The sequence below is a fragment of the Prionailurus bengalensis genome, chromosome B2 (genome assembly GCF_016509475.1).
Source record: "Prionailurus bengalensis isolate Pbe53 chromosome B2, Fcat_Pben_1.1_paternal_pri, whole genome shotgun sequence".
In the NCBI taxonomy this organism is placed as follows: domain Eukaryota; kingdom Metazoa; phylum Chordata; class Mammalia; order Carnivora; family Felidae; genus Prionailurus; species Prionailurus bengalensis.
Genome location: NC_057349.1, coordinates 104,923,832 through 104,941,158, shown reverse-complemented (window position 1 = coordinate 104,941,158; position 17,327 = coordinate 104,923,832). Strand labels below are relative to the sequence as shown.

Genomic DNA, 17,327 nt, shown 5'->3' with positions numbered 1-17,327 from the left:
TTCCATTTCTGTCCTATACTGCTCTTAATTTTAAAAATTAAATTAACTGGGGCACCTGGGTGGCTCAATTGGTTAAGCGTCTGACTCTTGATCTCAGCTCGGGTCATGATCTCACCGTTCGTGGGATCGAGCCCCATGGTGGGGCTGTATGATAACAGTACAGAGCCTGCTTGGGATTCTCTCTCTCCCTCTCTCTCTACCCCTCTCCTGCTAATGCTCTCTGTCTTAAAATATATAAATAAACCTTTTTAAAAAATTAAATAATTAAGACACTTGAAAGACAAGTTCACAAGTTTCCAATAATAAACTTCAAATTCCAGTGCATTTGGTGAAAAGAAAGTTCCTTGGCCCAGAAGTCAAGGGACTGAGCAATAGCATGGGCTTGGCCATGTCATTCGACTTCTCTGAATCGCAACCTGCTCACTTATGAAACTAGAGGTATAAAAGAAATAGTCTCCAAGATTTTCTCCATCTCAACATGGTAAAAATCTGTAAGCCCTTCAATACAGCAGACTTTTTTCAGAAGTTACTTTATGACTCATTTATGTAAATCATACCACCACTATCCCTTGCTCCTTCTCAGAGACTAGTCATCCTTTGTGATATGACTTCCTCCATTTTCCAAAGCACACCCTTGAGTCTGATTGTCCAACAGCACCCTCTACTCTATCACCTTCCCATTGTGGTGGATATGTCTTGCGTCCCTTCTCATTCAGGATCTTACCCTTTACTAGGCTCACATGACACCTATCATGCTGGGATGTTGATGAGTGATATTGTAATTTCTTACCCTCCTGAAGGATATTTATTTTTGAAAAAGATTTTTTGAGAAATAATGCTTAACTCTGTTTCATAAAGCATATTGCTTCCACAGAAAACTAGTCCCTTAGGATATCCCATAAAAATAAAACTCTTTAAGACTCGTACAGGTCATAGGGTGGGTACATGCCAAAGCTGAGTGTGAACCCACACTGGCTGACTACAAACTCCACATGCTTAACCATTGTGCTGCACTGCCTGGAACAGAATATCTGGGTGCTTTGCTAATAATAGATACTTGTTCCAGACCAAGTTTTTTAGCAGATTTTTCCCCCCTTTTTATTAGGTTGCCTTTAAGATGTACCTGGGAATTACACCAAGTGTGACCTGTAACAATCCAAGCAGAACTGAATTTTCCCTGATCTTAGACAAGAATCCTCTGGTGGAGTTTGTGGAAGAGCTCCCTGCCGGGCGATCGTCTCTGTGCTACTGCAATTTACTCTGTGGGATTATCAGAGGTGCCCTGGAAATGGTAAAGCATATCTATTTCATTGTGTTGGGTATATTCCTTATCTCGTGCTGTGTAACAGATTACCCCCACATACAACCGTTTAAAACAACTAATATTTATTATCTCACACAGTTTCTAAGAATCAGAAATCCCGGAAGAGTTTTGCTAGGTGGTTGTGGCTAACAGCCTTTCAGAGCATAATACACACACGATCCGGCTGTTGGTCCCTTCAGGGCTGCAGTCCCTGAACACTTGACTGAGGCTAGACGATCCACCTCCATGCTCACTCACGTGGCCTCACTGGCTGGCTGGCAGCTGGCTAGAGGCTTCATGAAAGTCCTTGCCACATAGGCTCCCTGGTAGATACAGTCACAACAGGTGCTGCTGGCCCTGGTACTGTGTGGGAGGGCCCTACCTGAGGGTGTGTGAATAACAGGAGGCAAAGATCACTGCAGTCGATTTTGGAGGCTGGCTTCCACACCTGAATTATTCATTGACTGAACAAAGACGGTGAGGTGATTCGCATCTGTGAAAAGGCACTGAGCTCTTGGTTTGGGGAGTAGATTCCCGTGATTCATTGCTTACATACAAAAACCAAGACCACACTGTATGTTAGCCAGTTTGACAACAAATTATAAAAAAAAAAAAGATATTTAAAAAATAAAAATTAATGAAGAGAGAAAAGAAATAAGAGATTTAAAAAGGCCTGAAAAATAGTTTGAAATGTAGGAATTACATTATCAAAAAAAAGTAGCACTGACAGCAATTTTCTAGTGAATTTAATTTGTGTGGAAAAGTAAGTAAATAATTGTGCTTCCAAACAAATCTAAGTCCAGATAATTATTCAAAAAAAAAAAAAAGGCATTGAACGTACAAGGTGAATAAGACATAGTTGCTGCCCTTCAAGAGTTCTGTCTAGTACAGGGGCACCTGGGTGGCTCAGTTGGTTGAGTGTCCGACTTCGGCTCAGGTCATGATCCTGTGGTTCGTGAGTTCCAGTCCCACGTTGGGTTCTGTGCTGACAGCTCAGAGCCTGGAGCCTACTTCAGATTCTGTGTCTCCCTCTCTCACTCTGCCCTTCCCCTGCTCATGCCGTGTCTCTCTCTCTCTCTCAAGAATAAATGAACATTAAAAATAATAATAATAATAATAATAAAAGAGTTTCTGTCCAGTAGAGAAGTCAGATAGATGTGTAAAAAAGTGTGGATAAATGGCTAGGGGAGGACCTGGGTTGGGGTGGTTGGTAGGGCAGAGATAACTTCCTAGAGAAACTAGGATAAATAGAAGGTGAAGGCCATGGGGTAAGGGAAGCAGGGGAAAATAATGTTCCAGGTAAAAGGAATAGCATGTCCAAAGACACAAAAAGAATGTTTCATTCAAGGAATGAGAAACTTGAATTAATTCCATAGAGGTGACATGTAGATTGAGATATTGTCTCGAGTAAGGTTTCAATTCTTTACAGAGGCTTGATTTTTTATTTTTTATTTTATTTTATTTTATATTTATATTAAATATAATTTATTGTCAAATTGGTTTCCATACAGCACCCAGTGCTCATCCCAACAGGTGCCCTCCTCAATAGAGTCCTGATTTTTAAAAAGTGGTGGGGCACATTCATATGACAACCTTGGGAACAATCTAAAGATTGTTATATTGAAAGCAGCAGAGACCCATTATAGGTTTATAAAGAAGGGAATGGTATTTTGAAATTTGTGTTTTAGGAATTTTATCCCTTTGTCAACAAAGTGAAAGTATACAGGAGGAGGGTACAATGCTGGAGGGAAGAAGAGGGCAGTTAGGAAGCCGATGATGGTAACCTCAAGAAAAAACAGAATAAAGCCCTGACAATAGGAGTGGAGAGGAGATCGATGTGAACATTAATAAGGCAGATTACTAACTAATTAAACTTAAAACTAGGCTATTAGTTGACTGAAAGAGATAAGATTGGGAAAAAGATTCAGGAATTATTTAAGGTTCTGAGTAACCTGTAAGATGGTTGTACTGTTAACCAAGAGAGCAAAATTAGGAGGGCTACACTGGGGGTTGGGAAAGATAAAGTGAGGAGTTCAGCTTGGAAGATTCTAGAATTGAGGTGTCTGACATACAAACAAGTGATGATATTCAATAAGCAGTTGTTTTACATGTCTGGAAGCCACAGATGTGGGCTGGAGAGTCATTGGAACTGTCAAAGGATGCCTAGGAAGTGTGCAGAGTAAGAAGGAAAAGAAGTCACAGGTGGAACCGTAGGAAGCAATAAAACATAATGAGTAAGTTGAAGAGAGAATACAAAGACTGCAAAGGATACCAAGAAGGAATAAACAGAAGTGGGAAAATACAGGGAAAGAATGGAGTCAGAAACAAAGGAGGAGAGTATTTCAAGAGGTTCCTCGAAAACTTAAAAATAGAACTACCCTACAACCCCAAAAATTGCACTACTAGGAATTTATCCAAAGGATACAAAAATGCTGATTTGAAGGGGCATGCACACCCCAATGTTTATAGCAGAACAATCAACAATAGCCAAAGTATGGAAAGAGCCCAAATGTCCATCGACTGATGAATGGATAAAGAAGATGTGGTATATATATATATATATATATATATATATATATATATAATGGAATACTACTCAGTGATGAGAAAGCATGAAATCTTGCCATTTGCAACAATGTGGATGGAACTAGAATGTATTATGCTAAGTGGATAAGTCAGTCAGAGAAAGAGAAATATCATATGATTTCACTTGTATGTGGAATTTGAGAAACTCTACGGTTAACATAGGGGAAGGGAAGGAAAAATAAGATAAAAACAGAGAGAGAGAGCAATACAGAGAACAAACTGAGGTTTGCTGGGGGGTGTGAGGGGTTAAATGGTGACAGGCATTAATGAGGGCACTTTTCAGGATGAGCACTGGGTGTCATGTGTAAGAGATGAATCACTGGGTTCTATTCCTGAAGCCAAGACTACACTGTATGTTAACTAACGTGGATATAAATTTAAAAAAAGAAGAAGAAGAGGGAGTGATTCCCAAGATCAAGGACAGCAGAGATGCTAAGTAAAACAAGACCTGAAAAATATTCACAACATGTAGGAAGGAAAAGGTCAGGAAGGACCTTAGTGGGATGAGAACCTGAAGGAAGAAGACAATCTGTCAAAAACTCTTGATCAAGGGCAACTTAGAAAGAGGTAACAGTCCACAAAGTCTAGTTTTTCCAGAAGCTGGGCTTTTAAAAGTGGTGGGACCAGAGAGTAGCCAAAGATTAGACATGATAATGAGGCATGCATATAATTTTCAATTATCTGTGATAATTAGAGGAAGGATATAATAACAGGTAGTCCAAAAGAGTAAAACAATAGCCATAATGTATTATTCACACAGACCTTCCATGCTCTGTCCTACCAATTTTTTAGGCTTGCCCTATAATCAAGAAATCAAGAAAGAGGAAGGGAGATGTTCTGGGAGCTTACAGACAAAGGGAGGAACCATAAAACAAAGGCAAAAGATAAATAATTCTCCAGTTTTCATGGACAACATTTGATTCTATATGCTATTTGACAAATAGCTATCAGGCCTCATGTGGCCTCAGGTATCCAAATAGCTTCAACGTAGCCTCCTTGCTCATTTTAACTGACCTTCTGACAAATTTTGACAAAGACAAAAAAGATCTTATTGGGGGAAAATGAGGGTGAACATAGCTTCTATATTTCAATTGCCTACTAGACCCAGGCTTTTTCACTTATTATTTGTTTTACCAAGTACTTTTGCTTTTATCTTATTTATCACAAGGACTTAAAATAGCTGAACAGATACTCTGTCAAGGGTAGTCGGTCAGCAATATGATGCTCTTATGTGAATACATTTTAATGAATAGACAAGTAAGCCCTGTGGGATCACTTCAATGTATGGAAAGTAGGAAATTCTTTATGGTAGAAAAGAAGGGCTGGATATCAAATATTCATGTCTGTAATTTCAATCTTTAATTTTATATTTATAATTTATTTAGTTGATACTTTTTCAAAGCTCTCAAAGTCGTGATTGCTACATGTTGTTAGCACAAGTGATGCTATTTGGCCGATGACAGAATGATTGATAGCAAGTTCGTTGGAAAGAAATCATTTAAGAATCCATTTATCCTTGGAATTTCTGCTTGACAAGGCACATTGGGTCAAGGCTATAGATGAGCTCTGCACTGTGAGCAAAAGTGGGCCCATGTCCCTTGACTTGCCCCGGAATCCCCCAGGTTGGGCGTGGCCTGGACCACCCTTCTCTCTGCAGGCTCACACCACAGAGCTGACCCACAGCCAGATCATCTCTGGAGGACACACAGTAAAGGGCCCTTCATCCATGGAGCAAACTCTTTTTTTTATCATTCCGTAAGGAAAGTGAGCCCCTTATTGGTTCTATAAAGCTGAAAAAAAAATTGAGAGTTTTTTTAATTTTTTAAACCTAAATGATGCGTGCCTGTTTTGTTTTGTTTTTTTCTCTTTCCTAGGTTCATTTGGCTGCTGATGTTACATTCTTGCAAGACACACTGAAAGGCGACCGTGTGACAGAAATAGGAATAACATTCCTGAAAAAGCTAGATGAGAAAAAATACAGACGGAAAAAATGAAGAATTGCATGCAAAACGCCACAGGGTGGCCATTTGAGGAGTTAATATTATCTAAACATATATAGCCATAGAAATTTTGAATTGTTTAATAATAGCATGGGATTTAAAAGGCTTCTGTATCCACCAGAAATTTGAAGTGCAGGGCACTAGGAGTTAAAGCTGTTTTCTTTCTTTGTTTATAAATCACACATTTTTAATCCTATGTCCATAAGATTACATCTACAAATAACTCTTCATAAGATGGGATACATGAATTTCACATATCATATAGTTCATCCTAACAGAGTCTATTGATTTCATTTACTTATGGCAATGAAAAAAAAATCACAACCAGCTACTCAGTTAGTATATCTACCCATTCTCATTGGAAAAATAGATGAAATGATACAATATAGAGTTCACTATATAGAGATAATTTCTAGATACTGTATAGAAACAGTGCCATTTATAATACCTTTCCATCTTTTTGAGAAACTATGGATACGATTTCTCCCGTATATTGGCTTGGTTAATCACTTTAGCCTCCCAAAGTTGCTCTCTCTTGATTTATAAATACCAAGGCAAGCTGTTTATTTGGACGTTAATTTTAAAATATTTTTAAATAGCATTTAATTTTAATTAATTTAATTTTTTAGATAGTATTAACCACATTTCTTCCTTTTCTCATGAAATATTGCCGATGGTCAAGCCAGAAAATCTCTAAAATGAGAGGTCAATAATGTTTTTTGGAAAGTACTTTCTTACTCCAAAGCTTATTAAGTTAGATATTTTGCTGTAATTTTTATCCCCTAAACACCTTACGGAGCATACTTTGTGCCCAGAACATATTCAAAATTCAAAATGTACTGGATTAAATACACAATAATCGTTACCAGACCATCAGCATACAGGTAGCCTATATGGCGGTCCGGGATCCAGTGGGATCTTCAGAGAACTGAAATTACAAGTAAGCTATAATTAGTATGGGCCCATCAGTTAAAACTGGTGTAAGTGATATGAGAGTGGTAGACTTCAGTTGGACTCGGGAGCCTGAAGACACTATCCCTCCAGCCTGAAGACACTAGTCTCTTTCTAGTGGATTCAGGTGATCCTAATTAGTGGCTGATCTTGGGAAAGGCACATAGTCTCTCAGGCACACTCTCTCTCATCTATAAAATGGCACGGTTGGACATGATACATATCTTAAATTATATAAATGAGTTTGAATGGCATCAAGAACCACTGTAGGGCCCCTGAGTGGCTCAGTCAGTTAAGCATCTGACTCTAGATTTCGGCTCAGGTCTCACGGTGTGTGAGTTTGAGCTGACAGCATGGGGCCTGCCTGGGATTCTGTCTCCCTCTTTCTCTGCCACTGTCCCCCTCGCTCTCTATCTCTGTCTCAAAATAAATTTAAAAAATAACAATAAGCTTAAAGAAAGAAATATTTTTAAAAGAACCACTGAAATTCCACATTTTTGGACTTCAGAAGACGATGAGGAATTTCTTTGTTCCCTGCCTACCCAGCTGTCTCTTCAAAAGGACATTGAAGTAGGTATTAGGATCAAATAGAGTCCCTGGGGCAGCTGTAGCAACCACGGAAGGAACTTCAAACCAGTTCCACGGACGACCAGGAATAGAATCTGGAAGAATATTACCTGACATCAGAAGGGATATCACAGCGCCACGTATTTTAAACTGATGCCTCCAGAAGAATGTTTGCAATCCATCCCAAAACTTCTTTTGGGGATGTTTCCATCTTCTGTTCAGTTTCCTCTTTCTCCTTTATAGTACACTCACCTCTCCAGGAACCCAAAGTCCCCATGTCTAAGGGCCTCTCTCTTCAATCAGCACTCAAGTACACTTCCAATGCTCTGTGGTATTCTCTTGTCTACACTTTCCTCTCCTTTCTCTCCCAACCCAGCCATCCAAACTCCCTGGGGCCGCTGTCTTCATTACCTACCCACCTGAAGACAGATGATTCTGATACTCTGATGCTGAGTGTTAGAACGGGTGGTGGTTTCAGGATGAGTTTTGTTCTCCGTTCTTTGTTTTCCCTTACCTTAGAGAGGGAGACCAGCCTTTTGGATTGAATTTATGGTATAAACAGTGACCTATATCACCAAGAGAAAAGACTGTTCAGTAGTCCCCTCCACCTTATCCCCAGGAGATATGTTCCAAGACCCCAAATGGATGCCTGAAGCCACTGATAGTACTGAGCCCTATACATGTACATATCTGTGATAAAGTTTAATATATAAATTAAGCACAGTAAGATGTTTATAACAATAATGATAAAACAATGATAGCAATGTACTATAATAAAAGTTGTGAAATGTGGGCTTTCTCTTTCTCAAAATATCTTAGTGTGCTGTACTCACCCTTCCTCCTGTGATGCTGTGAGATGATAAAATGCCTATGTGATGAGATGCAGGCATTGTGACCTGGTGTTAGGCTACTATGGGTCTCTGACCAGAGCTCAAAAGAGGTATCATCTGCTTCCGGACTGAGATTGACTGATGAAAGCAAAACCACAGGTGGGGAGAGACCACTGTGTTCAGTAAGAACTCCATCCTGAAGAATGGGAGAATCTAAAAAATGCTGTTCATGAGAATTAGAGCCACATAGATACATTTTCGAATAGCCACATTCAAAAAGTGAAAAGGAGCAGGGAACACTAATTTTAATAATATACTTTTTTTAGACTAATTATCCAAAATATTATTTCAACAGTCAATATAAAAATTATTGATAGGGCACCTGGATGGCTCCGACTTCGGCTCAGGTCATGATCTCGCGGTCCGTGGGTTCGAGCCCCACGTCGGGCTCTGTGCTGACAGCTCAGAGCCTGGAGCCTGTTTCAGATTCTGTGTCTCCCTCTCTCTCTGACCCTCCCCCATTCATGCTCTGTCTCTCTCTGTCTCAAAAATAAATAAAACGTTAAAAAAATTAAAAAAAATTATTGAGACCACTTACATCCTTTTAAAAAGTGTCTTTGAACTCTATATTTTACACTTTTAGCACATCTCAATTCAATGGTAAATTTTCGAAGCTTACAGTGAAATGTAGTCTTACCAAAACAGTAAAATTTTGTTTAATAGCTTCAATTTTTTTAATTTAAATAAACTAAAATTAAATTAAATTTAAAAATTCATTTCTTCAGTCACACTAGTCACATTTTAAGTGTTCAGTAGCCATATGTGGCTAGTGGCTACTCTAATATACAGCACAAGTCTATAATTCCCAGTCACAGACCTGTAGGGTCTCCTTGACCTTCGACACAAAGTATTAATGGGGAGGATCCAAGTTCGTAGAGAGGGAGAAAGGAGACAGAAAGAAAAAGGTCTTTCTCAGAGACCATCAGAGATCAATGAAATGCTTAGTGGTGATCCATAAAAACAGAGAGGCATCTAGGTAAAGATTTCATACTAAGGAAAAGGTGCACACCATCCTCTGAGTTCCAAGTGTATTTTCACCCCCTTTGTGTGAAGTTGAGTCTTTCTTTCTTTTTCTGTCTTTCTTTCTTCCGAAAGAGAGAGAGCGCAAGTGAGAGAGCATCAGAGAGAGAAGCTGAGGAGGGGCAGACACAGAGAGAGACAGAAAGAGAGAGGGAGAGAGACAGAAAAGCAGGGCTCACCCAAAGTGGGGCACGAGCTCACCTGATGTGGGACCCAAACTCACAAACCATGAAATCGTGACCTGAGCCAAAGTCGGATGCTTAACGCCTGAGCCACCCAGGTGCCACTGAAATTGAGTCTTTCTAATAAAGGCTTTGTGGAAGTTGCATGGTGTAACTAAAGAGGTATAGAATATTTTTATTTCATAAAGGCCTTCACTCTGTACCCCAGACCCTGATCAGTGCAGAGGGACGCCAAAAAGGAAGAAAGGTTGGGGGCAGAAAGATAGTTTATTGCTATTCAAATGATATCACCAGATTGCTGCCTGAGCTGTTTACTGGGGAGACCTGCTGTGGTTGCCTATTCACTTATTTAAAGTTGCCAAGAATCAGAAATACTTCCTTCAGCAGCCTGCACAGTTGTTTATTGTTTTCTCAAATCTCTTAGGTTCATCCGTTAGTTATTAGAAGCCTGGATCTCTTCAGCAGTTGGAATGGACTATTATGAATAAGCGGAAAGTTCCCTCTTCTTCATTTATGAAGGATCAAAGTAGAAATATGGGAAAACAGATGCATGAAGTGAGAGAATGTCATTAAAACTTTCGTAACCAAAGAGGCCACTTTAATCAAGATCTGCTAAATGTTAAGTAACAAGTAAATGCTGGAAGAGATCATATTATTCATTGTTAAGGGTCTGTCAGTTGGGACTGTAGACTGAGTGGTGATCATATTCCACTGTCTCATCCACCAGCTAAGGAGGCTAATTAATTTCTCCTCAGTAACACTGAAGTCCATGATGAAGGCAGTAGCCTCCCAGCCCTAGAAACCTGGTATGACAAACATTTCCTTCTTTAAAAAGAGGCAAACTTTGTTTATTCTGCTTGGTTGCATATAAAAAAAAAAAAATCTGTCCAGTTGCTATATTTCTTCATTCTGGTAAACCTTCCAGAACTTTAGCTGGACATGACCAGTGGTTAATCAACAGTGGCTATGGCAAAACAGTCAACAGACAGAAGGAAAGGGGTTGCAGCAGTATAACGTGCCAGTCTATAATCGAGGCGACACCCAGTACTGATTCTATCAGCTATAGTCACCCTAAAATTGAGAATAAGGCCTGGCCATAGCAATCACTAGCAAACTTTATTTTTTAAGTGCTTCATTAAGAGAGGAGGAGGTAAACAAAACACATCAAAAGTTGGAAATCCTTCACTAAAAACAGGTAAGAAATAAATGTCCTAGGATAATTCCTTGTTCCCCCTCAAACTGAAACTCTTTCCCAATTAAATCTTTCTTTGCTTTTCTTCCGTCAGTTTCTTTTGTCTTCCGTTTTTTTTCTTCTAGAAGCTCTGTTGCCACGACATATGCTTCTTTCTTTTTCTTAAAGAATCTTCCAGCAACTCCTTTACTTAATCCTTTGTTCCCCTTCCATTTCCTTTACATTCATTATGCTTCATGTAATGGGTATTTGTTAGCTGCATATATCTCCACTAATAGAATGACACTTTCCTGTTGAGGTGTCCACCATTTTATTAGGCCACCCATCCTTCAGGAAAAGTCATCTCTATCCCCTGCTCCACTGCTATCACCCGCGCACAGTGGCTCTTTCCCAGTTTAAAATCACTGCCTTGCCAGTCGGATCGAAGCCAGTCAGGACATGGCATTCCCTAGCCCACAACCATTGCTGCTGACATAGGGCAGAGGTCCAGGATGAATGGATTGAAAGAAGAAAAGTCTGCCTGTTACATGAGCTAATAAATTTACTGTATTTTTTAAGCGAGTAGTGTTATGTTTCACTGCATAATTAGTATGTGAAAGGTCAGATAATTTGCATCATATTGGAGAATAGCAAAGAGAATAAACTTTATTATTACATTTTTCACATGGTTGAATGCTCAACGAAATGAAGTTGGATTTACAACAGCTCTCCTCCTCACAGAAAGGAAAGGGCTGTGGGAGACAGAGAATAGAGAGAGACCGGCATGATAGTGTGCATCCACCCAGCACACAAGTCCCAGAAAGGGGAGATCCCACAGGGAGAAGACCTTTTAAATCAGTGGTAGCTCTTTAAAAACAAACAAAACTCATACATTTCTGGTACGTCAACTATTTTTCCTGGAAACTTAAATCACTTCAGGAGTCACCTGGGGATTGCAAAGTCAGAACAATCCCGATTTCCGGAGACTCTCAGTGGCCTCAATCTTTCAAGCCAGCAGACTACTTAGTGACTTTGCTGTTTCTGTGCAGTGCATGAATCACATAGAGTTTAATGGCTTAAAAGAGGAAATGCTAATTCCTTGTAGCCTGTATATATCAAACAACAGAGGCACCTGGAAATGCTACTTTCTTGGTTTGGGATTCAATTAAGATTTTTATCAGGTGCTATGCACATTAATTATATGCTGTGTCACTTGATTTTCATAACAATCTGCGAGTCATTAGGTTGATAGCAAAGACAAAGTTGGGCAGGAAACTACAAAGGAGTTCAATTTGCTGGCGCTTTCAGTGCATCAAAGAGGCTAGAGAGTAGTAGGAGTGGCAATGGCTCTGGAGTGTCTCCTGTCTCTCTTGGGAGGCTGAGGGACCACAAGGAGGCAGCTTAGAAAAGAAGCTAATAAGCTTTGAATATTTTGAGTTTGAGGTGCCTTTGAAGCATCCAAACAACATCAGATGTTCAGAAGAGAGGCCTGAACTGAAGACACGCTGTGGAGTCATCAGTACACGGATAATAGTAGAAGCAGTGGATGTGGATGGCAACATCTGGGGAGAGCGTGGACCTCAGGAAATATAAGGAACAAAGAATCTGTAGAAATACCACCATTCAAGAGGCCCCAGGGAACGAAGAGCACAGGTGAGACCGAACTTTCCATTCACAGACGGAGATGGAAGAAACTGGTTACATGAAAGCTAAGAGTCTCAAGGAGAGCAGAGTGGGCAGAGACATTAGATGCCACAGAAAAGCCAAGAAAGGTCAGAAAAGGGACATTGGGTTTGATTAGGAGAATGTCTCTGCCTCAGAGCAATTTCAGGGCAAGACGGAGGCAGATTTGTTGTAGTGGATTGAGGAGTCAGCAGGAGGTGAGTCACCATGTGATTATTCCAAGATGGTTCTTGGAATTTGACTGTGAATGGAAAGAAACAAAAGATACCCAGTGTAAAGATACTGGGTGGCTGTTGCTCTTTTATTTTTCTTTTTTTAAGAATGCAGGCATTTGAAGCTATAGGAGACAGGAAATGACCGAGGAAGCAAGGCTCTGAGGAGGTAGAAGGGGTCGGGACCCAGATCAAAACAGTCCGACTCTGAACTGCACAAAAACTACCCTATCCCCTGAGAAGAGAGTAACGAAAGCGAGAGGGCTCATGGTTGGGGATGGGATTGGACACGTTAGGGGAAGACCTTGACAGAGCTCATGAACTGTGGCCTCAATCTTCCCTGTGAAGCAAGATTCAGAGTGTTGGTGGAGGTGGAGGTGGAGGTGGAGGTGGAGGTGGAGGTGGAGGGAAGCCAGATGAGAGTACCTTTTGCTCTAAGCCATGGCCCATCCTCTCCCATTCACACCCAGAAATAGAAAATAGCTCAGCCTTCGGGTTGAATGATTATACACATGCCAGGGGAGAAAATACAGATCACCTTGACCTCTGTGCTCTAGTGAACAATTCTCTATCCTCCCACCAACACAAGGGGGATAACATCCTGAGTGGAGGCACCTACCTGAGACTCCACCTGGATCACAAACAGGATTTCCTATGTCTCGGGAGGAAAGAGACATTTGGTTCCAGGCCTTTTAGAGAGCTCTATCATGCAGCCAATAGATGTGTGTCCACAAAGTTGCCTCAGCTACTCCAGCATTCGGCAACACAGAAATGACCCTTTAAGAAAGCCACAGAAAGCCCCAAAACCAGACTACCAAGACTTGTAAGGTGATTTTCCCAAAGATGTAAAAGAAATGACATTGTTTCCCTTTGGAAAAGATTTTCCAAGGGTTCGTAGAGAATCTTGTGAAAAGCTAACATAAATGCCACTGTTGGGAGGAAAAACACCCCAGGGAAAGAAGCACAAAAACTGAACCTAATAAGTAAAAGTGTCCACTGACATAATTTTTATTGCTGCAGAGACACTTAAAACCGACAGGAAGAAGAAAATGCCCTCCCCCACCGTCAGCAGTTCCTGAAAACTGTAACCTGTGACTATTCTGTGGCTGCCTAAGGCATTTCAGATGGTCAGGAAAACCTCCAGGTCTAAACAATACACTTTTCAACCCCCTTTCTTTTAAGCTTTCTGAACACCTGCTGGGTTGAGTCCCTCATGAGGATGTCAAATCTAAATGAATGAATGGGGGGGGGGGAAGGAACTGCAAAACTAGTTACTTGAGTTTAGACAGATCAAGAGGCAATTCTTTGCCAAAAATTCAACCACTCTAGGCCCAGTAGTTGATTAAGATGGTGTTTCTGTGCATGGATTGGGCCAGCTGTCTCTTGGCAAGGATCTGTACTCTAATCTAAAGTTAAATATAGTTGAACATAGTTGAACTACAATAATATGTCCGGTGGCTCCTTCTAGAGAAAGAAGTATTTGCAGTAGATTTGGCTTGGAAGCAGGGAGAAATCCATGCAACAACTCAGAAAGTTCTTTTCAGTTCTGGGATAGTGGACTTTATAGAAAAAGCTATAAAGATAAAAGTTTAGGACCAAACATGGTCTTGGAGATATCTAAAATATCCTACTTTTTACATTCATAAGTTTACTGAGACCTGAAAGGTTGATAATGTCATGAAAGAGACCCCAGGGAAGAGCAAATTGAATACATAAATACTAGCATATGGAATTGCTTATTCTGATACAGACACAGGCATGTTCTAGTTCCCACTACCTCATCAGGGACCTTATTCTTATCACTTATCCACCTTCACCCTCCACTTGGCTCCTCCTCATAACCCTAAAAATATATTCAAGACTCTCCCATCCTAGGAAAAACATTCTCAACACTGCTTCCCTTCTTCTACTGGCAAACTTTGAGAAAGCATGATGTAGCGGGAAAATGTTCTATGGCCTGAATGTTTGCCTCCCTCTAAATTTCATATGTTTAAGACCTAATCCCCAGTGTGATGGTATTTGGAGGTGGGACCTTTGGGATGTGACTGGGGTTAGATTAGGTCTTGAGAGTAGGGCCCTCGCGATGGGGTTAGTGCTCTTAGAAAAAGAGAAAGAGACCCAAGATCTCTTTCCTCCCCTTCCATGTGAGGATATAACAAGGCAGCCATCAACAAACCAAAGAGAGGGTCCTCGCCAGACACGGGATTTGCTGGCATCTTGATCTTGAATATCCCAGCCTCCAGAACTGTGAGAAATAAATGTTTGTTGTTATTTAAGCCACCAAGTCTGTGGAATTTTGTTCCAGCAGCCCTAACTGTCTAAGAAAGAGAGCCAGTTTTGAAAGCATATAGTTCTATGTTGAAATGCTTGCCAGTGCTTACCTTAAATATCTCGATTCTGACTCTTCTATTGTGTTTCAGCTGACTATTGATCATAAGTCTATTTCATTCCTCTCCAGCTCCTCTTCCTTCCCCAAATTCTGATATATGCAGGCTCTGTGGTTTGCACTTCTCTTGAGGCCGATGTTTCCCCTGTGTAGAACAATCTGACACAGAAAATGTCACCTCTCTACCTTTTCACCAATCTGCTCCTATTCCCTACTCTACTTATATGTCCCAGAAGTATATATTTGGTGTGTTCAAAAAGCCAGCTCATTATTTCCTCTCACTCCCTGTAAAACCTCTTTTTCCTCCAACATTCCTAAATCCTAGTTAATGGTCCCATTGTTAAAACTAAAAGCCTCCTGTTAATTTCTGACTCCTCCCTCCCTTTTACTTCTCACATTGAATCTGTCGCCAAATTCTTATAATCCTACATCCTAAACTCCTCTTGATCTTTCTTTTGCCCTCAGTCCAGAGCCTCATCTGTTCTCCTTAAGTTGCTTCCTGATGTGATTTTTAATTTCTATTTCACTCTCCACTCTGGAATCAAGTGATCTCTATAATATACAATACAGCCACACTGCAAACTTCTCAGTTTTCCTGTCTGCAAGATAGAGCTTCTAGTACCTACTAGACTCCTTATCCATCCAGTGAAGACCAACTCAATCTCTCCTACTTGGTGAAGACTATCCTAAGTGACCCATCTCCCCACCCCATCACTGGAACAAATGAGGTGCCCACTAATTTCTGGTCTCTTTAGTACCTTTTACATGTCTCTACACTATATGCTGAGTATTTGCCTACATGTCTCTTTCTTCCCAACTAGCCTGTGAGTTCTTCTTTGGCAAAGAGCACATCTTTTTTACCTTTGTATTCCCAGCACCTGGCACAGTTCCTGACAATCAATACTTTTTAATATTTTTTGAGTGGCAAGTATACAGAGTGAATGAGTGAATGAATGAATGAATGAATGAATGAATGAAATGGTATTGGCCCATTTTGGAAGATTGTTCTCCATTTCATCTTCATGTGAGCTTCTATTGCTAACGTCAAGCTTTTAGGGGAAAGTTCTCTGAAATACTGTATAAAACACACGGAATGCATCTGTGATACAGACTCCTTTGACCCTGAGGATACCTAGGGTGCCTTGACTCATCAAGCTAGGAACTGTGGACTCTGCTTTGCCCAAGAAGGTGAGATTAGGCTGGAGACCATAACGTCACTGCACCTTTGCTCTGCCCCTTAATTTTCTGGTGTAACCAGAGTCTCCATGACAAAAGGGTAAATAAATGTTGGTTATTCTACTTGTCCTTTGGCTCCCTCCAGGGCTCATTGTCCTCAAGGCATATGCTCTAAAATTAGAAACCATACGGGCTATAATAGAATGAATGTGCACACATTATCCAAAGAGATTTTATTCACCCTCATAGGTAAATTGAAATAATCTTAAAAGAGCCACAGTAAAAGTGCTCGTTGTATTACCAAGTCGTGCTAAATAATACCTCCACCTGTTGTCTATATATCTCTTGAATCAAGTTCGCTTCCCTATACACTGCCACTGCCTTTGCTTTCATCCTGATCACCACAGCAGTGATTTTCTCATCCTGCAATCCCTGGAAACCAACCACTATTTTCTTCATTATGTTATGTGTGAGAGTAGTATTGTAGTTATTCAGGATATTATCATCTCTTGACAGATATATGTTAAAAATTTTTGGAAAAAGATGACATATTTGTGTTTTTCTTTAATTCACAAAAGCATTAATCAAATGGCAAAATATTAATTGTAGATGTCTGCACAGGCTATTCATTTGTAATAACTAAAAAATAAAAACAATCAAATGTCTACCTGTAGAGGGCTGATTGAATGAACTATTTCCACATAATGGAGTACTATACTGCCATAAAAAAGAAATGAGTAATATCTTATTTATTGTATGGCATGATGACTTCTAGAATATATTGTCAAGTAATAAAAAGGAAAGTAGAAAAAAGTGTACATATATATTTTTTTAATAGGCTAAATCAAAAACATTTTTTAAAAGGGTACCACTGAGAGAGAGAGAACAGTATGAAAACAATAAGGATAAAAGCTAGATTTCTCAAAATATACCTTTTGGGGTGATTTAGTTTTGTTACATGTAATCACTTTACATAATAATTAAACATTTGAAATTAAAAGCAGTTCTTCACAAATGAAAGCAAAATTAAATAAATGAATGTAACTACATATTGAATTAGTGGCATAGAGAGAACTAATTCAGGCGACTTTAAACACAGTAATTTGATTGTACAACCTTAAAGGACATAACTTAAGGACAAAAAGGAGCAGAAAAACAATAAAAATAAAAATCCTAAATTTGAATTTGAATAGAAAACTA

General features: G+C 39.8%; 1 protein-coding gene across 2 annotated transcripts in view; it reads left to right on the top strand.

Annotated features, from left to right (window-relative positions):
* TRAPPC3L (trafficking protein particle complex subunit 3L) overlaps positions 1-7,191 on the top strand; it is a 40,008-nt gene extending 32,817 nt beyond the window's left edge. For both annotated transcript variants that reach the window (XM_043592171.1, XM_043592170.1), the window contains exons 4-5: positions 1,106-1,291; positions 5,764-7,191. In XM_043592171.1, the coding sequence (XP_043448106.1) occupies positions 1,106-1,291; positions 5,764-5,883 (306 nt within the window). In that variant the 3' untranslated portion in view covers positions 5,884-7,191. The remainder of the gene's footprint in view (positions 1-1,105; positions 1,292-5,763) is intronic.
* Positions 7,192-17,327: the final 10,136 nt, after the last annotated feature.